At 37.3% G+C, this 22,196-nt stretch overlaps 6 protein-coding genes across 6 annotated transcripts; 3 read left to right on the top strand and 3 right to left on the bottom strand.

Moving 5' to 3' along the window:
• Positions 1-776: 776 nt before the first annotated feature.
• Positions 777-2,800, top strand: TfIIEalpha (transcription factor IIEalpha). Its single transcript, XM_069049366.1, has one exon. The coding sequence runs from the start codon at positions 953-955 to the stop codon at positions 2,171-2,173; it is 1,221 nt and encodes a 406-aa protein (XP_068905467.1). The 5' UTR covers positions 777-952; the 3' UTR covers positions 2,174-2,800.
• On the bottom strand, positions 2,165-11,004 carry Zir (Zizimin-related). Its single transcript, XM_069049364.1, has 20 exons — positions 10,884-11,004; positions 10,748-10,820; positions 10,519-10,697; positions 9,929-10,468; positions 8,516-8,795; positions 8,293-8,467; positions 7,457-8,232; positions 7,118-7,404; positions 6,892-7,066; positions 5,901-6,835; positions 5,567-5,849; positions 4,888-5,514; positions 4,507-4,659; positions 3,768-4,459; positions 3,537-3,708; positions 3,299-3,479; positions 3,083-3,249; positions 2,811-3,034; positions 2,500-2,646; positions 2,165-2,442 (listed from the first exon to the last, which is right to left on the bottom strand). The coding sequence occupies exons 1-20, from the start codon at positions 10,922-10,924 to the stop codon at positions 2,397-2,399; spliced, it is 6,153 nt and encodes a 2,050-aa protein (XP_068905465.1). The 5' UTR covers positions 10,925-11,004; the 3' UTR covers positions 2,165-2,396.
• Positions 11,005-11,140: 136 nt separating this feature from the next.
• LOC138132037 (zinc finger protein 583-like) lies at positions 11,141-18,192 on the top strand. Its single transcript, XM_069049365.1, has 5 exons — positions 11,141-11,535; positions 12,460-12,862; positions 12,973-13,726; positions 13,781-13,985; positions 14,112-18,192. Exons 1-5 carry the CDS (start codon positions 11,371-11,373, stop codon positions 14,655-14,657), a joined length of 2,073 nt encoding a protein of 690 aa, XP_068905466.1. The 5' UTR covers positions 11,141-11,370; the 3' UTR covers positions 14,658-18,192.
• Positions 18,154-18,742, bottom strand: LOC138132042 (succinate dehydrogenase assembly factor 4, mitochondrial-like). The gene is made up of 2 exons (XM_069049370.1): positions 18,602-18,742; positions 18,154-18,551 (listed from the first exon to the last, which is right to left on the bottom strand). The coding sequence occupies exons 1-2, from the start codon at positions 18,672-18,674 to the stop codon at positions 18,289-18,291; spliced, it is 336 nt and encodes a 111-aa protein (XP_068905471.1). The 5' UTR covers positions 18,675-18,742; the 3' UTR covers positions 18,154-18,288.
• A 119-nt stretch (positions 18,743-18,861) lies between these two features.
• On the top strand, positions 18,862-20,251 carry Vsp37A (Vacuolar protein sorting 37A). The gene is made up of 6 exons (XM_069049368.1): positions 18,862-19,002; positions 19,055-19,244; positions 19,310-19,454; positions 19,502-19,729; positions 19,781-19,932; positions 19,990-20,251. Exons 1-6 carry the CDS (start codon positions 18,926-18,928, stop codon positions 20,182-20,184), a joined length of 987 nt encoding a protein of 328 aa, XP_068905469.1. The 5' UTR covers positions 18,862-18,925; the 3' UTR covers positions 20,185-20,251.
• RnrS (ribonucleoside-diphosphate reductase subunit M2) lies at positions 20,243-21,731 on the bottom strand. Its single transcript, XM_069049367.1, has 2 exons — positions 21,538-21,731; positions 20,243-21,488 (listed from the first exon to the last, which is right to left on the bottom strand). Exon 2 carries the CDS (start codon positions 21,479-21,481, stop codon positions 20,354-20,356), a length of 1,128 nt encoding a protein of 375 aa, XP_068905468.1. The 5' UTR covers positions 21,482-21,488; positions 21,538-21,731; the 3' UTR covers positions 20,243-20,353.
• Positions 21,732-22,196: the final 465 nt, after the last annotated feature.

Genomic DNA, 22,196 nt, shown 5'->3' with positions numbered 1-22,196 from the left:
AATTGTAAAGGGTATATGGAACCAGAAATACTTCTATCGTCGTCAACATGCGGCCGAGATTTCAACGCCTTCTTTGATCTAAATAATTGTTGATCGGACGGTAGAAAACAGTGCGTGAAGTGGAAAAACAGAAAAGCTTACGTGTGTGAAAGACGGCCTCCTAGATATAACGATAGACTTTTAGTCTATCCGGCCGTGCGCATTCGTAGTTCAAGGCATTATTTTTGTTTTGAAGAGTGCGGTGCGGTACGGTGCACGATTGGTTGCCTACTAGCATTAATTTTTTTAACAACATTTTTTTTTGCCATTTATGCAATTAGAAAACAAGAACAACGAAAACTACACACTGTAAAATTTAATAAAAGAGGTACTGCAACGATTAACAAGGGTTTAATGCTTGATATGAGTTAAAAAAAGTATGCAACCAATATTACACATTTTTGTGCTTTTAACTTCGATTCAAAAGAGGGAGCTTAAGTACTCCCATTAAATGTCATTTCGAAATCACAAACATTTTGCTGACGCGCAGGGCTGGATAAGAGACTTGTCTCTTGTCATATCTAGGAGGCCGTGGTGTGAAATCGCATTTCACACTGTTATCCCCCTGTTATCTTTGTTTCTATAGTTTCAATGTTACAATGTAAAAAAAAATTATATGTAAGAAAATGACCCACTTCACGCATAGATAACTGTGCGTGAATACCAATTTTTTGAATCAATTATAGAAAAAAATAATGAGGTTAGATTTAAAAAAAAGCGCCATATCGCTTGGAGATTTCCATAGAAATAATTTCATATTCATAACCTAAAAATCTGTCAGCTGTGAAATTTGTTGGTTATGTTGTTTAGCCTATTTTTCAAAAAGTAGTTGCAAAGTGCCTACAAGTTTGATAAATAAATAAGAGTGAAAAATGAAAATGTAAATGGTGAAGTTTTGTACATTCATTTTAAAATGAGCAACGAAGAAAGATTAGTGACAGAGGTGCCCAGCAGTCTTAAGCAGCTCGCCAGGTTAGTGGTAAGAGGTTTTTATACGATTGAAGATGCCCTAATAGTAGACATGCTGGTGCGAAATCCGTGTATGAAAGAGGACGATATTTGTGAACTTTTAAAATTCGAAAGGAAAATGCTGCGTGCCCGCATAGCTACATTAAAAAACGACAAATTTATTCAAGTGAGATTACGAATGGAAACTGGGGCTGACAGTAAAGCCCAAAAAGTAAACTATTACTTCATTAATTATAAGACTTTTGTGAACGTGGTGAAATACAAATTAGATCTCATGCGAAAACGTCTTGAAACGGAAGAACGAGATGCAACAAGTCGAGCGAGTTTCAAGTGCCCCGGGTGTCTAAAGACGTTCACCGATTTAGAAGCGGATCAGTTATTTGATTACACCACAAGCGAATTTCGGTGCACCTTCTGTAGAGAAGTTGTGGAAGAAGACATGTCAGCGCTTCCAAAAAAGGATTCTCGTCTGCTTTTAGCGAAATTTAACGAACAACTGGAACCGCTTTATATTTTATTACGTGAAGTGGAAGGAATTAAACTGGCTCCTGAAGTGCTGGAACCAGAACCTGTGGATATAAGCACAATTCGAGGATTAGACAAGAAGTTTGTGTCACATTCTCAAGAAAACTGGTCTGGAGAAGCAACAAGGAATGCCGGATTTGTCGTTGAAGAAACCCGGGTTGACGTTACGATTGGCGACGAGAACAACACAGCAGGAGCCAACGCGAGAAAGGAAGCGCCAATTTGGATGATGGAATCCACAGTCATAACAAAAGATTCTGAACTTGATTCCAGTAAAACTGCAGATTCTATCATTGACGCGGCCAATGAAACGAGTAATAACGGCAAGACCGACGATATCATGAGCGTATTGTTGGCACACGAAAAGAGACCATCAAACTTGGCTGCCAACGCCCTCAAGGGGTTAAATAACGAATCAGACTCGAGTTCTGACGAATTGAACGAAGTTAAAGAAGAGACCGGCGACATAGAAAATTCAGACAGCGAGGAAGACGATGGAATTGTTCCCACAGTTACTGTCGGAAATCGTGTTTACAATATAACCGACATCAATGACACTATTATTGCCGAAATGACACAATCCGAGAAAGAAATCTATGTTCAAGTGTTTCAGGATTACTATTCACATATGAATTATTAAATATTGTTTATTTCTTATTTATAGTTGGATATACAAATGCGTACCTAATATATATATTTTTGTAATAATACAAAAGTACTTTATCGTGTTACAAACTAATTTATATTTGATCCATTATATTATGAAAGCGCTTGTTTACACTGAATTGACTCATCAAATGACGATCTTTTTAATACTTGTGTAATAATGATTATCAATAAATGATATTGCTGGGTTCCTCATTCTACCATCGTAAATAAGTCGATTCGCTGTTGGGATACTTGTGTGGGCTGAAAATTTGTTATTATTAATTGTATGTACTTTGGATAAGTAAAATGATTGTTTACCTTGCAGAAATTATGGTGATATTTTGAGGATTAACCAAAGGCTGTAACTTATCAGTAAAGCGTTTATAATTTCGGTCCAACTCTCTTTGGTAATCTCTTTGGTCTGGTCCTATTAAATTTCGATTTTTCTTTAAGGCATCCAAACATCTACAAACAAAGCGTGTCGCCACGTATAATCACAATAAATCATCCCGCCCTACTTGCTGTAATCATTTATTTCTAAATTATATGTTATTTCGTATCTGAATATTTGTTCCCAACAGATAAGCACACGTAATTAATAAAAATTAATAAATAATAAGCTCACTTACTTTTTACAAAAATCCTTAAAACACAACCTTAATTTATTTTGGAGTCTTGTTAAGGCTTTACCGTCACTCGGCAGAAACGTCAAAGCCATTTCCAACGGCCCCTGATTCACAGTTGTTCCAATGCAACCCTGCAAAACCATTTGCAAAATCTTCGGATCTGGAGGTTCCTGCTGAGTAGCAGCTGCCAACTCGTTAGTTTTCTTCTGGATATCCTCGATCGCAACCTAAACACACTTAATGATAATTCCGACTAAATAAGACGAAAACCGTACCTCTATCGGAGTCAGGGTGATTTGTACCCTACCGACTACTTGAATACGCGTTTTGACATACGGAAAGTGTACAGCTGTTGTTAAAATGGTTTTGCGTTTGTACTGATCGCGTAATTCCCCATGCGCTTTTCCAGTCATCGTGAATGGAGTTGCGTAGACGAATCTTTCTGTAATTTCACACTATAGTACGAAAACGCCGAATGTGATTAAACTCACTGATGTTGAAATTCCGATCGAAATGAGTTTGGCGGTACCTCAACTCGTACTGTTCAAAATAGGGCTCCACGTAAGTTATTTGAATGTACGCCTTGTCAGGGTCTAACGCACTGATGTCCACTATGTTCGAGTCCTTTATTATTATCACGTTTTCCGGTCCAAACCTTTCCGCGTAGAAATTCTGAAATTAAAGTTGATCGTTTGCAAAAGTCGTGATTTATTGCGCGGCTCGTAATACCTCCAACCGGCTAAATATTTCTGGAAGTTTAGTCAGAGTTGGCTCTTTGTAGATGAACTCTTCCCTATCCAAATCGCCGAATTTCGAACCGTAAAAACCCACCCTAAAGTACGTTCCGAACATTCTTTTTCCTTGCAACTGATCGATTCGAGTGTACGCATCGTGTAGTTTGCTAGAATACGTCGTTGATTAGTTACGCAAAAATCGTAGCGGACATTTTTCTCGTCTCACCCGTGTATGTTGGCCAACTTTTTAAAATCTCTGTTATTTTCCGCGATCGGAATCAAAACTCGGTAGATATCGTTCATCGGTTCGTACATCGCGGCCACGTGAAAGCTACTCGCGGCTTGCTCCAAGAGCCCCACCAGACCGGCCTCCGTGAAATGCGACCCCAAACACCCTCCTTCTTTCTCTGGACTCAACACGTCATCTGAAACGGCGCTCTCCTCTAAAACGTTCGGGCTGACTCTCTCCAAGGCCGCTGCCCCAGCGGGCAAATGAGGCGAAGACTCGGACATGACCAGATACTCAGCCACCAGAGCCGCCGAATGTACCAAACACATGCCTGCTTCGCAGTGGTTGCTCCTCTCCATGTGCTTTTGGGCCATGTTTTCCAGCCACGTCAGTCTCAGATCGGGCGAATTCTGATACCCTTTGGCAATTCTGTACATCAAGTCGAGAAGCATTTCAGGATCTTCTTGGAACTCTTTCATCTTCACCGTGTCGGACAGAATCATGTGCAAGTTGAAGACCAAATCGCGCACCTGCTCGGGGAACGTCGTCTCCTGCAATTCCGTGTCTCTCTCGCCGTATTCTAAAATCGTCTTCAAAGATCTGCGAAGGGATTCGTCGCTGAAAGAAGCCGACGTCCCCACCAAGCTACTCAGCGACATCGTAACTTGCATCTTGACGCGTGCAAAATTCTACAAAAACTTTAATAAAAAGCGAACTGTTTTAGGTAACAACTCACGTTTCCGATTTGGAAAGTCTGTCTCATCAACAAGTACAAGGACGCAGCAGCTTGCGACCTCACCGAGGCAATTTGGGAGCCACAGTGCTTCAGAAGCAAGAGGCAAAGGTCGGCGCAGTGAGTGCTTTCTTCGTCAAACAGAGCACTATGGAACTGAACAGAATAATCGAATTTGCAACTAATTTACATGACAATACAAGAAAAAAAGCTTCAAGTGGAACGTCATTGGTACGTTAATAAACAAAACAAAAAAACTGGAGGTCAAGTGATGCAATTGCGGTATTGAATTTATTGGAAGTTTTTCCTAGTTACGAAAAAAATTGAACACAACAAATCTATTGTACAAATCGACGTACGAATAATATATTTTTGATGCGTTACCTTAAACACGAGATTTCGCTGCGACGCAAACAAGTGAGGCAAAATCGTTGTACTCTGGTTTTTGCTCAGTGCGTGCAGCAGAACGGTCAAAGCCAGTCCCACCAAGTACTGTTGCGAGTCCCACTGTGCAACTGTCGCTACACACCTTTCCAAAGTGTCCAGAATAATAAACGAACACTCCGTGGCGAAATGTCCTTCTAAGTGGACGTCATTGTAGAGATCTTCCTTCGGCCTGTCGACCACATCGGCAATCGGCCTGTAAGCCATCTGTTCCTTCCTCCACCTCAGCTTAGTTTCCGAAGAACCGATATTCTGAATGCCGCCTTTTCTCCTTTGCATCATCTCTCTCGCGGAACCTTGCCCCAAAATAACATCTTCGAGTAGCGACAGGCCGTCTTGAGACACTTGCGCGTGTGCATAACCCGACGGCGGTGGAGCTCTGCGTCTCGGTCTGTACTCGAAACAACTGGTACACGCGTCTAGAAGATGCAGGAGGGTCGCGAGTCGCGAAGATGTTAGTTCGCCCAGCCATTGCGACAAAGACTCGCGCTCCACATTCTTGAGTACCCATAAGACGCAAGTTAGAAGATTTCTTGTCACTTCGGCACTGATTCCCGATTTTCGATTCTGAAATGACCGTTACAGACTACAACAGATTGTGGTATTTATGAATTTTTACCGATTGCAAATTGTCACAAGTGACTGGCGACACTTTACCCGCGATGGCAAGTGCTACGGTTTGATTAATGTTAGCGGGCTCATCTTCCGTGGGGTAACGGTCTGTTTTATCACTAGCCCAGCGATGAAGCAGTGGTAACACATCCATGGCTATCGAAAGGAGAGGCAAATAAAGAGCTGCCACACGACGTCGAGCTTCCGGCGTCGAGTACCGCGCGTCACTGTCGTGCCACGATAGCAACGATTTTATCGTATCGACGGCCTTAACGTGGAGATTCGGTTTGCTACAACAGATTAAAATCAGAAAAACATCGCAAACTGCTACAAGAACTTACTTCATGTCTAGAAGTATACTTGTGACATCGGTTAACACAATTCCGGTTAAATAATGATGTTGTCTGTATTCTGGCGACAGCTCGGCGAACGTGCTGACTCTCTCCTGACTGGGAGGGGGTCCCGACAAGAAAGAATTCTGACTGGTCGAGCTTGTAACGCTCGGACTCGGAGACACTGAAGGACCAGTCGCCATAAAAGGTGTGGCAAATGGGAGATTCAACGCTACGTAGTGCTCATGACTGCAAACAATCCTCGCACATTCCAGTTTTAACTCGACAAGAACTGCGGCGTCTTGCATTGACATTATCTTCGCTTGCAACTGTTTATTGTAGTAGCGCAACGCGTTAAACACCGCACCCCTATCACAAATCGACAACAAATCGAAAAAGAAGAATGCCAAAGCTGCGTTTAACGTGTGCGCTCTTCTGATATCACTTGTAGAATGTGCGATTATCTCGGCTGTAATGGTGTGAACTAAGGAGCATATGTCGTCGAGGAACTGTTCCGAGAATCGCATTTTTCTCGGTGCTTCCAGACTTCTGGTGTGAGCCAAATGTTCGACCATACTCTTGATGATCAACTCGAATAAAAACCACGCGTTTTGCATTGCTAAATCTTTGATTCTACCGCTGGAGACGACCCACTGCAAAGCGATCTCGTGGTGGACAATTCTTTGACAAGTGTTGATGCTGGAACTGATTTGATCGTTATTCGTAGCTCTCATGCTAGCTGCTCTGTCTAAGCCTCTGGATTGTTGAAGATGAGCCACCTCTAGATCTGGATTTGAATTGCTGCGAGTCAACGAACCTCCTTCTTCCCATTCGGGGGAACTGTGTGGACTTGAAGAAAGCGGATGTGGCAGGTTGCACTGGTATTGGATGTAAGTTGCTAAAAGCGCATTGCGAGAATGTTGATCTACTGACAAGTCGATTTTCTAAAGATAAAAATTGTTTAGCGAATTTATACGCGTTATGTAGTTTCAATTCTCACCGATATATTTTCTAATAACAAACAAAAAGCGTCAAATGTGGTCTGGCCGATATTCAAGATATGACCGGAGATTCTCGGTGGTTGAACCAGGAGTTCTAACACGTTGTCAAAAATTAGAGGCAAATTTTTAACGATACTTTCCGGCTTAGCTCCCGCTAAACCTAACAATGCGTCCCTGCAACAACAATATTAAATATCTTACGACAAATTGACGCGTGAAACACACCGAAACTCCTTTTCCAATCCTGCTTCCCCCAATCTAGGTGGTATGACTCCCGTATGTACGTAGTCATAAGCCGATAAGAATTTTTCAACAGCGGGATCGTGGGTGTGAACTGACGAAACCGAATCTAAATGAACAGTGAAGAGTCCTTTGTGGTTGTCCAACCACTTTGTGCCTGGTAAATAAACGTCGGGAGGAATATAACTGTAATTCTTTGGTGGTGTTTCCAACATAACTGGTAAACAAAACTCTCCAGAAATTAATCTACCATCGCGAATCAAAGGAAGCCACTGAAACCCCACTCATTGCAAAAATAATTTTTCAATTTTACAACTGACTCACTGTGTACCCCACTGGAGTGTCCACTGAAGACTGTTCGACTTTCTTTTGGCAAGAAATGTGATAGAACGTGAACAACAAATGATGATTATCGGACAACGCAGCGGGAAGTTTCATTTTGATTTCGTCATAAAAGAATGGATTTTTGCTGTGGTAAGTCACAACAGTGTACGCTTCGTTCGTCATTTCTGGGCAACTAGACTTCCCGTAGATGTTGTACAAGGCTTGATGTTCATTTTCCCCCGTCATTAGCTGAACCCTAACAGTCAGATTTCTGGCCGAACCGGCTCGATTAGAAAAATTCAATTCCTTCGGACTGACGAAGAGTAAGTTTCGGTAATTGTAATGGGGTAAAAGCACTTCTTTCAACGGAAATTCTAGCAGTTCCTTCACGGGTCGGCCCTTATCGTCCGGATAAGGGTACAACTTGACGAGTTCTGTCGTTAAACAATTTTTATATTCGCCGGGAGACGGTGCAATCTCTAATTTGAGAGTGGCGGGGATGCATTTCAACTTTTTAAGTATCGTAGTTGGTTTTTTTAATTCGTGAAGGCACTTGTACAGGTCTTCGTCGCGCAACTTTTCACCTTCCTGCTTAAAAAATGAAGATACTGTTAGAGTGATAGGTCGAAAAGACTCGAGAGTTGATGCTAAGTGGTCGGGTGACCATGAACGTCTCTTGTCCGTTCTCCTTTCTAAAGAACCTCTCCGTGTTAAACTTCCCATGTCTGTCGCTCTTCTACGCAATTGTTCGAGACTACTACTGCCCAACTTACGATCTGAAAACGTTTCGTTTTTAATTTTTTTAAATATTTTATTGTCAAAGCGCGAGTACCTACCTAAGCTGTTTGTGGTTGAACTAGAACTAAACGAATCCCTATCGGAATCTCGATCCATAGAGTTTCCTCCATTTATGACGTTCATTAAATATATACCAGTCCATGCGAACGCCTGTCTGTATTTTCCCAAACGTTCGCAAACTGCTACGGCGTTTGCTTTAAGCTTATCTCGATTCTAAAATCATCTCGTAAGGGAATATTTTAACAAAAACTAATTAATTACCCTTTCTTCTTTCATATACGGTTCTACACACTCGCTGAGATCACCTTGAAGAACTTTCTCTAATCTCACCACCAAAAACAAATCTGGAGATGGATTTGAAATATTGAATATACAGCCTCTTGCGAGAGTACTTGTGTCGCTAAAAGGCACGTGACCTCCTAACATTCTTTTCAAACCTTCTGGATTTAAATCAAAATAAAACGTCTCCGATATTTTTTTGCGCTCTTTGCAGTCGTACAAAGCCATAGAAGCAAACAACGGTTCCACTTCCAAATCCAACCTACACAAGTCAATTTTACCATACTTCAGTAAAGTGCATTGTTAAATGTTATACAACGTGAATTCGAAATACGTCACAATCTTGAAACCCCAGGATCTTCAAACCAATTGTAAAAATCCCGTGCATTCAGTTTTAGGCTATCGATCCGCATAAGGGCAGAAAAGCCATGTAAACTTCAACCACAAAAGTTGAGTACGCCACTGATATCACGCTAGGACGGATAGTAAGATTTAAAAAGTTATCGAGTGCAACGCAAAAAAGGGGCAAAAAGTTTTGTTACGGGGGTGCTAGGACCGCGTGCACATTAGTTGCGTTCAGTGTGACCTTCGGCTATTGTTTGGTTGGAATTTTGTGTCTCAATGTGTCATTATCATGGGAAATTATGCCAATAGTGAAATGACCGATATGGTACTTTGTTACGGAAGTGCAGATGGTGTTGGCTTAAGGGCACAAGCTTTGTATCGCGAAAAGTTTCCAGCGTCTCGTGTTCCGCATTCGCATACATTTCTGGTTGTTGTCTACGGGAAAATGCTACATTTCGAATAGTGTTGTTAACGGAGTTTTTAACTCATATGCATCAGCGCAAATCCCGGACGACGCAGCAAGTCTCGCAAGGGTTCGGGACAATCTACATTGAAGGGTACAGGCGTGTATTAGAAATCACGATCGACATTTTGAACATTGTGTCTAATAATTGTAAATACGGTAGTTGTGGTTTTTGCTTTGACTTTTCCTTTCACTTGGTTTTCACTCTTAATGTTACACGTTTTTGCGGCTGTGTTTAAAGTGTTTTTCATTCAAAACAAGGTTTTGTCACTCTCGGTTTTTAAATCGTTTTTGCGGATATTCATGTTTCGATTTATTAGAACTTTCAAAAGCGTCTCGTTCGGGATGGAATTAAGTTAAATTGGACTTTATGAATTTAAAATGTTTAACCACATTTGCGGTTTATTCACGTCCTGAAGATCCTGGGGTTTTAAGATTATGACGTATTTCGAATTCACCTGTATAACAGTTGGTGAATAAAGCATTAAATGAACCAGTTGCAAAAAACTAACATGATGAAAAAAATCATTTGCAAAATATTTAAATTTACTGCACTATAACGCAGCGTTAAAAGATCTTGGGCTTACGTTAATTGATGACATTTGACCAGAATCCTATGACCCAGATGTTCAGATGGGGGCGCTGCAGGCAACCGCCTTTCAATAGGTTCACCTACATCTTTATCACCAGGAATTGAACAAAGTGTGAATAAGGTATCCTGACGTTCAGTCTGACGGCGACTTTCATTCAATTGATCTAAGGCCTCTGGCGCATTTTGCTCTAGAATTTCAGAGATCAGCGGATCTCCTGCAGAATGTCTCAGATCAAGTGAAGCCCATGAATTTCTAGGTGTGAGAGTATCTCCACAAGATGATACTGACACTAAAGAAGCAATACTTTGACGACTACTACTAGAAATTGAAGTTAAATCAGATTCACTAGTGGTCTCAAAATTATTTGGTTGAAAGTCTATCTCAAACTCTTGTTTGGGACTAGGTTGCAAACTTTTTGACAGATTTGTTCTGCTTGCAACACTGCTGCTGAGATTCCTGTGATTGTATCTAACTACTTTCCAATTTGAAGTGTAGCATTTGACACAAGATTGAACATGAGGTGGTAAAGTTTCACTAAAAATTCACATTGAAAATTGTTTTTAAGATTTGTAAGCAAACAGTACAGTTTTTCTTCTGGTAAAAGAGGTTGTAATGTTCTTATAGGCCTTTCAATTATGTCAACTTCAACATCTCCTTGAGGTACATCCAGAATTGATCTTAAAGGATCTCGATCTATTAGATTCTGATATTGACCTAAAAATTCCTCAAAATCGACCGGATCAACTACGTCATTTGTCCAACTCTGCAAAAATCGATTAGGGTGATAATTAAAAATAATCATAATTAATTTACAGAGGAAGACGACGGCGATATGATGCCGCCTTTATGACACGCCACATTTCGACGCACATCGGCGGCGTGGTGTCTAAAAAATTAAAATCAAGTTTAATTTAAACAAAAACAATTTCAATGTTTTTTGTTTATTTACTTAGATAATTTTTGAGTGAACGCCCTCGGATTCGAAGTCATTTTACACCATCGACGTCGGCTGTCACATTACTGTCATTATTTCATATGATTTCATATTCAGTCCTGTCCTGTCGTCTGTCAAACAAACGTCAAACTTGCAGATGTCGCCGCAGTCGCTGAACTTTTCTTTAATAATTTAATATTATATAAAAAAAACTTTCGATACCGTACAAAAATTACTTTCATTTTCGAACAGACATTTATTTGTGTCATTTTTTGCAATATCCTGTTTAAGCAATCGAATTCTTCGAGAAACGTTAGAATATTTTGTAAATTTTGAAATTTGTTGGGGATGATGGGTACCGAACTTCCACGATCTAGACACGATCCTGATTGAGTACTCCTTGGACACAATCGACCAGTGGAAGAATCTATTTTCGCCATTTCCTTTGCGTGTTTGTGCATCTTTTGTTGTGTTTATGTTTGTGATGTAATTTAACTTTGCCATGGAGGACGTGGTTAAATTAGAACCAAGCTTGTTCGATCTAAACAAGATGTGTAGGACTTGCCTCACGGAAAAAGGAGAACTGAGGTCTGTGTTCTTGACCGACGAATCCACCGGACATGCTATGATACTTGCAGAATTGATTACTGGAATATCGTCCGTACAGGTTAACATAAATTTTTAATTTTTCTTTCAGAAAGTTCCACATTCTGTCCTAGAATGTTGTAGACTTTCGCACCTTTTACAACTCGACTGCAATTTAACAAACTTTAAAAAAAATATGTATTGCATTTAATTTTTTTTCAAAGGCGCCGCTTGCAAAACATCTTTTTTGATTAATTATTTAATCACTTCTGAAATAGTCAATTGATGTTTGTACCTTAAATAACTAGTAGAAAAGTTTTGAACAGAATACCTGTGAGCCAAAAAAATAGTTATTTATATATTTATATGTAATTAGATGTGCAAAAAATGTTAAATTTAATATTGGACTTCTTTTCCCTTCCACTATTGACTAGCAATTCTTTTCCGGTAGGTAAGAAAAAAAATATTTGAACGGTGAAATCTTGAACATTTTTAGCATTGGATCTAAAAATTTTTATGACGTCATAGTTTCGCAATCAAAAAACGCTGAAATTTTTTTTCGAAAATTGTGAGATGTTTATGGAATGAATTATAACATACCATTGCCATGCTTTTTACAATATGTAATTCTTAATAAATTAACCAACAATATCTTGAATTTTTACATTTATTAATGGCTCCAAGTCTCTTATTAATTAACGAGATACTTAGGTCACTGAAGGGAATACATTTCACAAGTTCTTGATAAATACAGGAAATTTTGCTTAAAAGATTCTATGAAAATAATAAATTTATGACTGAAAAGTGAACCTTTGGACAGTTTTCACATCCCTAAATTAATCTTTGATTAAAGTGGTACAAAAATAAATTTTACGTGGAGAATCTGTTAATTAGGTACTGTTATCTAATAACGGAAATGGTGATAATCTTGTATTGTGAAACTAAAACAGGAATAAAAGTCCGGCGTGATAATGATTCTTTGTTTCTCCATATATAAATTCAACAGATTGAAAGTGGGGATGGTTTACCTGGATCAGTTTGCCTCCAATGCGTTCACCAAATCAGCAGAGCATATTCTTTCAAACAACTATGCGAACAATCCGACACCAATCTTCGGCAGTATTTAGGTCTACCTCCTAGTATTCGACAAAGAAAAGAAGAAGAAGTAGTCCATCCAGCAGATTTTGCGAGTACCTTACTGCTTGACAATTTCGGATTGGACTCCTCATCGGGAGACAGCGACGATGATGATTATAAAATCGACTACAATTTGTTACAAGCATCGTTGTCTGAGAATGCGAACGATGAAAAGGCCATTGCTCAAAGACAACTTCTTAAAGCGGCAAAGTCTCAAAAGAGCAAACTTTCGAAGAAGAAATTGCTTGCCAAAGCTGGAGGGAAAGCGGCTGGTAAAGATTTTATTTCAATTATACCAAATATGCATCATTGTTGTACTATTTTTATAAATACTGAACGTCAAGAGTGTTGACCAAAATCTTCAATATTTATATTTTTGTAGTTCTGGCAGCGAAGAAACTGAAAAGAAACACGAATCAATGTAACGTGTGCAAGAAACAATTTATAAATATGAAATCGTTTAGAAAACATTTAAGAACCCATATAGAAGACCGTCCATATAAATGTAAGCTTTGCCCTAGAGGATTTACCGAAGAAAATTACTTAAACAATCACATGCGAACTCATGTGCCTGAAGATCAAAAACCTCACGAATGCAAAATTTGCAAGAAACGATTTATTCACACCACCTTGCTCAATAAACACATGCTTAAGCACAGCGGAGAGAAGCCCTTCGTTTGCAAAATATGCAATAAAGGTTGTTACGCTGAAAACAGCTTGCTGAAACACATGAAGATCCATGAGAAAAAAGAGGGCGATCCAGCCCTGTTGAAACACATTTGTGATTATTGCAAAACCGAGTTTCCCGACGCCACAAGTCTGTCAGTCCACATAAAACAACACACTGGAGATAGACCGTTTGTGTGCAACATCTGCGGCAAGTGCTTCCCCCAGAGATTTAATCTGGAATTGCATCTGAGAACGCACACGGGAGAACGTCCATTCCAGTGTGAGATCTGCAAAAACGGATACGTTTCCAAGGCCAGTCTGAAAATCCACATGCGAACGCACACTAACGAGCGTCCTTTCGTTTGCGACTTTTGTGGAAAAGCTTTTCGCCAGTCGGGTGATCTAACAAGCCATAAACGACTTCACGGTACGGAAAAACCGATCGAGTGTCAAGTTTGCCAAAAAAGGTGTCTAACTTTTTTTGCTTCTAGTCGGATTTTTATATAAATGCAATTTTCCAGGTTTACAACTGTGATGAAACTCAAATACCACATGAGAAATCACACGGGTGAAAGACCGTACGTTTGCACAGTTTGCGGGCGAGGTTTTACTGTCAACACCATTTTGCTGCGGCACATGAGGGTGCATTCTGGAGAACGACCGTACGTTTGCGTTACGTGCGGCAAAGCATTTTCACAGTCGAGCACTCTCAATACCCACATGAAGGTAAATATTACGAACTCGACGCGTTATTGATCTAACGAACTTGGCGGAATTGAATTCTTTCAAAAGAACAAAACTCGTGGCTTGCGTTAAGTGTGCTGTAACTTATAGAGATGACTGGATTTTTAGGTGCACGCGCCGTCGCCCAAGTACAACAATCAAGAGACTCAGCAGAGAATGCCCAAGTTTCACAATACGAATGAGCAAAAGTTCCAGAATCAGCATCCGCCGCCGCAGCCACCTCCGGACCATTCGAATCGATTGATGCAGACGGACAACCGCATGATGCAGCCCGAACCGCAACGTATGATGACGCAAGACACCACTCGCATGATCTCGAATGACGGTTCACGGATCATCACCGACAATTCCCATTTGCTGACTGACAATAGAGGTTTGATCAACGACAATACGCGTTTGTTGACGAACGACGGTACAAGGTTGTTGGTTAACATGACCGAGCCGCCGCGGTTGTTGGTGCATGAAAATCCAAGACTTGTGACGAACGATAATCGTTTGTTGACTAACGACGGTAGGTTACTAACAAACGTTAACGACAACTCGAGGCTACTAACAAATGATAATGCGAGACATCTAGCTGTAATAGAGAGTTCTAGAATTTTAGCTGATAAGTATTTAGCCAGTTACGAGCCATATCATCGGGGTCACTTATAAATTCAAATTAAATGTGCATTTCTGGTCAAAATTTACGTTTGTGGAGTTAATCACCCTTTAGTTTCATGGTGTATTTAATGAGCGTGTTGTATCTACATATTTATTTACTACAGTATTTGAATTGTAAACATACAAAAATTGCAAAAGTCGAATTCAAATTTAGAATTTAGAATGAAATAAATGTGCGACTCGTAATTAAAGTTGGCAGCTAATCGGGAATTTGTTTTTTAAATAAATTTCGGATACAATTAATAAAAAAAGTGTGTTTAACATTCTTATTTTGTTTGCTAAAATAAAAGATTTTTTGAGACCTACAAGAAATAATTCAATAAATGATTATTTGCTGTAAATGGCTGATCCTCATAAAGGCTGTAGGTGCTTTTATTCGGAGCTTCAAATTCGTGCATAAATTAAAAAAGAAAAAACAGGGTTCTCCCTAGTGAAAAAAGGAGAATATAAAATATAAAAGGATAATCTTATTAACATTTGGAAAATTGTTTAATTCTTTGGTTTTATGAATTTACAATTTTCATTCTGCGTTGCCATTAGTGGGCAATTTGTCAAAAAACCAATCATTTCGTAATTTTAACGATAACGTTTTTATTCATACAATTTTTTCTTTTACATTCAAGCAATGGCTTCCTTGTGTACTTTACATTCAGTAATTAAAATAGGCGAAAATATTTTAAGCCCCAAATCACCAAGGTATTTGAAGACGATTTGCGATTTCTGAAATTGCTTATTTAAAAATTCAAAATATACCTCATGCCGGTCCGCTAATGCAGAGCAAACGAAAGTGAAATGGTAAAAAGCTACAACAAAAACGATTCCCGCGCAAGAAATTTGACACTGACACTGAATTGTATCGAAAAAACGGACAAAACACTTTTACTTTTAGCGTACCGTATTCACAGTAAATACCAAAAATGTTGTCCTTGATGCGTAATAGACGCTTGTGCCTTCCGCACCATTGATCCACGGAACCTTCAAAAACTTTAAATTCCCAATTTCTTGGTGGTTTCTGGCTTAAAATATTTCCGCCTATTTTTATTACACCCTGAATATCATCTCATAAATAAAAAAATATGATAATGTCTCGATTTTAATTAACATTAAATTAAATCCGGATTAAAAACAGTATGACGACATTTAAACGAAATTTTCCTGATGCACGCGATCAATTGTGTAATGACAATTTTAAATTCATACTACCCAATAATATCGTTATATTTGAAATGTTGCAGTTTTGTTAAAACACAGTGTATAACTATTGTATATTTTTAACGACCCCAGACTGAGACCCACAGGATTTTTTTTAACAAATAACATTAAATCAATTTGAACTAAGTTGGTAGTTTTAGTTGCTCTTTGGACACTGAAACGGCGAAAGCATTTTTACGATGAATTAAATGTTTTTGTAAGTTCTTTTTTCAACGGACTGAAAAATATCGCGTAAAGGTACTATTGTGTAGTATTGTGAGTAACTCATTTGATTTTTTTGTTTCAAGTTTACGAACTATTTAATATCAGAGGAATATAAAACCTATGAAGCAAAACGTTTCTACATTTTTATTACCTGTGGTGTTTATAAGTTATTTTTTGTTTACCTGATTAAAATAAAGTATTTTTATTCTCGTAGTCATACTTAAAACATTCCAATGCTGTTCTGTTTTCAGTGGCATATAAAATAAATATGAATCCAACCATAATGAAATTCAATTTTAATAGAATTGTGATAATACTGTTTAATTAAGAAACAGAAAAATAATAATATATTAACAATACATGCGTGAAATAATTTTTAGAATAACCACCTTGTTTGCTGGTTATCATTCGAAAAATTTGACGAACTAGTTAATGTGACCACCTAATTTTTTTATATAATACAGATGAAAGTACCTAATTACCTGACCTGACCTGCCCATACAAATTGAATTTGAATTTGTTCAGATTTAGTTAAAATTGCATAAATTTTAACAAGTTAGACGACATTTTTACACTGCAGCTTCTGTCATCCTTCAGAATACAGACATGATTATGGATTATGGAGATATCCACATAGAAATATACGTGTCTGAGAAATAAGTACATACATTAATTTTAATTAGTAATAGAACTCATTAATAGCAACATTATATTAAAATATATTTTTTTATAAACCTTGAAGTTATCCAGTTAAAATTATTGAAAAACTTGACATAAATTTCGTTACCCATCTATACCTTCATGTCCTTCATCTACCCCCACAAAACATTTTCTGGCTCGAGGAGCACTCCCGCACCCTTCACCCTTCAGAGAATCAAGACGTAAACACCTGCCTTTTGCAGTTGGATAAAACTAACTAAAAAGTTCATCCTCGGCCGCAGAGCGAAAAAACTTTAATCCAAAAACACAATGTTTTGCGCTGATTTTACAAAAACTACTATTTCACGGTCACTGTCATTGGGTCAAATAAACAGAAAATACGAGTAACAGCTCGTTAATTTATGTAAATAACAATTTTAATGTTCTTAACGAGATCTTACTGACTAAAAATTATGTACTTATTTCTGAGACATGTATTTTAAATATAATATGTTGACTGATGTTAATCCGATGTTACAAGGAAATAAAAAAAAAAAAACATTGTAAGACTTGATTTTTGCCCAAGGGCAAAAATCTCAGCTACAGTCTAATATTTTACGCAGCGTTATGAAACTTAATATTTATTAAAATATATGCGATATAAGTGAAATTTAAACAAAAACATTTACCATTTCTCTTCGATTACAGAGTATATTAGCAACATTAAAACCTTCATAAAAGGTTTTATACATGTTTTATGATGATTAGTGGAAATGATCAGATATAATTAGCTGTGATTTTTTTATTTTTGGTCATAAGTTAAAAAACTTTCAATAATCGCAAATGATTTCGTACTGAATCCTTTACAAAAACATTGCCCTTTATTTATTTTAGTTAGTGTTATATGTAAATATAATATACTTCTTTGTTAATGTGATTTTATACACTTATTTATTTTAATCATGATCTAAAAAACTCAATCTGTCTCTGAAACGGCAACAAGGTGCTATTTTATTTATAATAATAAATTGATTTTTTTTTCATTGCTAACCAAATAAAATAAGTAAAAAGAAAACTGAAAGTCATGTTTAAAAAAGAAATCTGTAGGTATTTTGACTTGTATGAAAATGTACCCAATAAGAAAATCAATACAAGGATTAAACATTTTCCAAACAATGTACAAATTATATCTCATTTATTTTTGATGTATTATTTTAGTTCTATTTTGAAATGAAATTAAGCAAACATTTGATTCTGTAACTTGATATTTTCTTACATAATGATAATGAAACAATGTACACATCATTAAAGGTAAGTAATCAAGTAAAAAAAATTACCACTGTTGCTCCACACAAGTTGCAAGAATCATTGTGTTAATGACTATTTAAATTTTAAGTGCTATAATAGGTTTTAACCTATGTAACAACTAGTATAAGTTTTTAACTTTATTCAAATAAAATTTTTGTATACATATGGCTTTTCTTACTCTTGTGACACTTCCTCCTCCACTCAATTACAATATACCTATTTACAAAATTTTGTTACAAGTTCACCAGAAAAAGCAGTCTTAAAAGTCTGTAACTCTCCCTTTTCTCTCCCAGTCCCCATACCTGGTTGGTTCTGGTCCTCTAGGTCCACCAACTTCACCAGTCACAGGATTTGTATTCTCAGGCCAGCCTTCAAGAGGTTCTTTTTCTTGATAAGGATGATTACCAGATATTTCCTCCAGTTTACCAATAGGAGTTGTTTCTCTTAATTTTTTCTTAAACTCTTGCATTCTAGGGCTGAGTGGTTTATTCTCTTTTGTAGATGAGTACCTCATAAATAATTCTGTAATGTTATAAATAAATTTCGCTAACAACAAATTGGTGAGATATTACCATTTATTGATGGTCCTATCAAAATATAGCGACACTGTCGAACTTGTGATAGCGCCAAAAAACACAAACTCATATTTAGCGTATATTTTATAGTTTTTGACAGTGTTTACAATACTTTTATATAACCTCAAACCTCAACACTTTTTATTCGAACTTGACCATAGAAACTTGACAACTTGTAAATGTCAAAATGTCATGACGTCACGTGATATTGGTTACCTGTCAAAAGGTTAGGTTTCTCGAAAACTAAACAAATCCGATTGTTAAAAAACGCGAATATTAATCACCAACTATTGTGATTTAGTGTATTAAGAACAATAAAACATGTTTCAAAAAATTTATAGGAGTGACGCAGACATTAGAAAACATCAAATAAACACGCTCAAGATATTCAATGACAAGTATGTGTGCAAGAATGTTTTTTAATCTTTTGTCAATATAATTAATTTGTAGTGTTGTGGAAATTTGTGAGGGTCTTGAATATCAAATAGCTTTCAAATCAGGTCGCAATGAACTTTGTATACATGTGTCTTTAAGTAATGAATTTCCAAATGAGAAGCCTTTATTAACCATATCCCCAGCAATTGTACACCCCTGGGTTAATGCTGAAAGTGAAGTTGTTTCTGCCCCAGGACTATTGAATGTGAGAAAGTTAAAATCATAATTGTCACTGCTACTAGTCCTACTGTTTTTTTTGTTTTTCCATAGTTTACTATACATTCTGACTTAGGACGTGTGGTGCAAGCAATAATAAGAGAATTTGAAAGAAATCCCCCTCCTTTAAAAAATGACTGTTCCACAGCTAACATCACTCCTGGGAGTGCTATTACCTCTCCAACTGTACCCATTAGAGGTAGTTGTTTCAACATTTGCAAATTAGATTTATCATAATTTTTTTAGATAATGAAAGATCTAGCCCAAATTACAGTGCAATTAACAATTTTTCTTCCCCAACTCATTTGCCAAAAAGATTGGTATTTCCAGAATTAAATAAATTAACAACTGAAGAACTTGAATTTTTAAACAACAATGTTGACAGACAGCAAGAATTTTTAAATGATTTACCTCCAATTAAAGACCAAAATAAGTTGCTTGATGATCTTATTGTACAAGTGGAAGAATTGGCTGGTATAATTTTCTTCACTGTTTGTATTTTTAAATTGTGAATTTTAATTACAGAATCAAATTTATCAAAGCAAGAACAGTTAAAAGAATTGAGGGGGAACATTGATCAAAGAATAGAAGAAGTCACAAAACTAGCATTTGAAAATGAAAGGCTGCACGTGAAGTATCAGAATTTGTCTGATAAATATTCTCCTATAAACATCAAGGTGTGATGGTTTTGGTAATTATGTATTTATATTGTTTAACTCATGTTATATTTTTAGCAACAATTAAGGTCAGCTGCTGAAAAAGCTGAATTAGATTGTGAAAATATAGCAGATAGTTTTCTGAAAGGTGGAATTGATGTTGATAATTTCATCAATCTTTACACTAAAACCAGAACTTTATGTCAGACAAGGAAAACAAAAGAAGAAAAACTGTCCCATCAACTTGACAGCTTACTGAGAGCTGGTTTTTAGTTGTGATAAATTGTGATGTCCTATTTATTTATGGTTTAGGTAATTGAATAAAGTGATATACTTTAAATAGATATATTTATACTTAGAAGTGCTACCACAATAAGTTATGTAAAAGTAATGTGAAATTAAAAATAATACAAAACATAAGCGCCACTCGCAAAAAAACACTTTAAAAATAAGCATCTAAAACATATTCTTCTGCCTGACTACATGCGACGCCGCTTTTTTGGTATTCTCCAACTTTCTTTTCAAAGAAGTTAGTTTTTCCTTCATTTGAAATGATGGTCATAAAATCAAATGGATTTGAAGCATTGTAAATTTTGTCACATCCTAGTTCACCCAGCAATCTGTCAGCCACAAATTCTATATACTGACACATCAACTGACAGTTCATCCCAATCATGCTGACAGGCAGGGCCTCTGTTAAAAATTCTTTCTCAATCTTGACAGCATCGCGAATTATATTTTGAATTCTTTCTTTGGAAGGTTTCTGAACTAAATGAGAAAACATCAAACAGGCAAAGTCACAATGTAAGCCTTCATCTCTTGAAATCAGTTCATTTGAAAATGTTAAACCTGGCATCAGCGAACGCTTTTTAAGCCAGAAAATCGCCGCAAAACTCCCTGAGAAGAAAATTCCCTCAACTGCCGCGAACGCGACAATCCTCTCCCCAAAAGTGGCGTTTTTACTGTTTATCCACAGCAACGCCCAATCAGCCTTTTTCTTAACACAGGGCAGCGTCTCAATCGCGTTGAAAAGAAACTCTTTCTCTTGAGGATCAGAAACATAAGTTTCAATCAACATGCTGTACATTTCGGAGTGAATGTTTTCAATAGCAATCTGAAACCCGTAAAAACAGCGCGCCTCAGTTACCTGAACTTCTTGACTGAACCTCTCTACAAGATTCTCATTCACGATTCCATCAGAGGCGGCGAAGAAAGCGAGAACGTGGGTGATGAAGTATCGTTCGTCGTCGTTCAATTTGAACCGCCAGTCGTCCAAATCTTTAGATAGATCAACCTCCTCTGTTGTCCAGAATGAAGCTTCCGCTTCTTTGTACTTTGCCCATATGTCGGGGTACTGAATCGGGAAGACGACAAAGCGGCGGGGGTTCTCTCGGAGCAAAGGTTCCAATTCTGGATCGAATTCCATGTTGTTCCCATCTTGAATTTTGCAAGCAACTCCCGAATCGGCTTTGGTGTAGTTGATAATGTTCGTTTTATTGTCGGTGAGGACATTTTTCTTGTTGTTTTCACCGATCAAGGTTAGCATATTTTCTTTATTAAAAAGCGGCATGTTTGTGCTATAATTAATTACGTTAAGTACGGAGATAATAGATCGATAAAAATTACCTCTTTTTTTATTATGGATTATGTAAGAATGCTCCGAGATAGTACACCAACGGTCACCACAATTAGAATAACAAAAGGCGCCAAAACCGAAACCCTTTTATACGACCCTTACAAATCATAATTATCACAAGAGTTAGCGGGAATGTACACAATTGGATAATATTGTGAAAGTGGAGGGACATGAAAGAAGTTCAAACAGTGGCGTGCAAATTGTGTAACCCGCAACACAAAAAACTTTATTGTATTTATGTAAACAAGGGACCCGAGTAATTCACGAGTTAATGGATTTTGTTTAAGTACATTTGTACTCTCCTCCTCATCCTATCCTTGTTTTATTGTATTTTTTTCATGTTATACAAATGTAGCTACTGTGACGCTTATGCTGTACTATCCGTTCTTAGTGGGAGAGCATTACTTTGGCGGGAAGAAATACATGACCCGATAAACATGTGTACTTTGTGGTGTAATATGACTCAACAACGAAATGTGTGTTATGATAACAACTTTAATAAGCTTATAATCTCCAAATGTCAGATAATTTCGTAGATTCATGCAAATTTACAGCATTTATTTTGATTGAAAGATTACGAGAAAGTGATAAAAAGGAATCGAATGAAAAAAAGTTAGTAACCATTATAACTTTTAACATTCAAATTTAT

The sequence above is a fragment of the Tenebrio molitor genome, chromosome 5 (assembly GCF_963966145.1).
Source record: "Tenebrio molitor chromosome 5, icTenMoli1.1, whole genome shotgun sequence".
In the NCBI taxonomy this organism is placed as follows: domain Eukaryota; kingdom Metazoa; phylum Arthropoda; class Insecta; order Coleoptera; family Tenebrionidae; genus Tenebrio; species Tenebrio molitor.
Note: the sequence above shows the minus strand (reverse complement) of the source record. Positions and strands in the feature narration are given on the sequence as shown.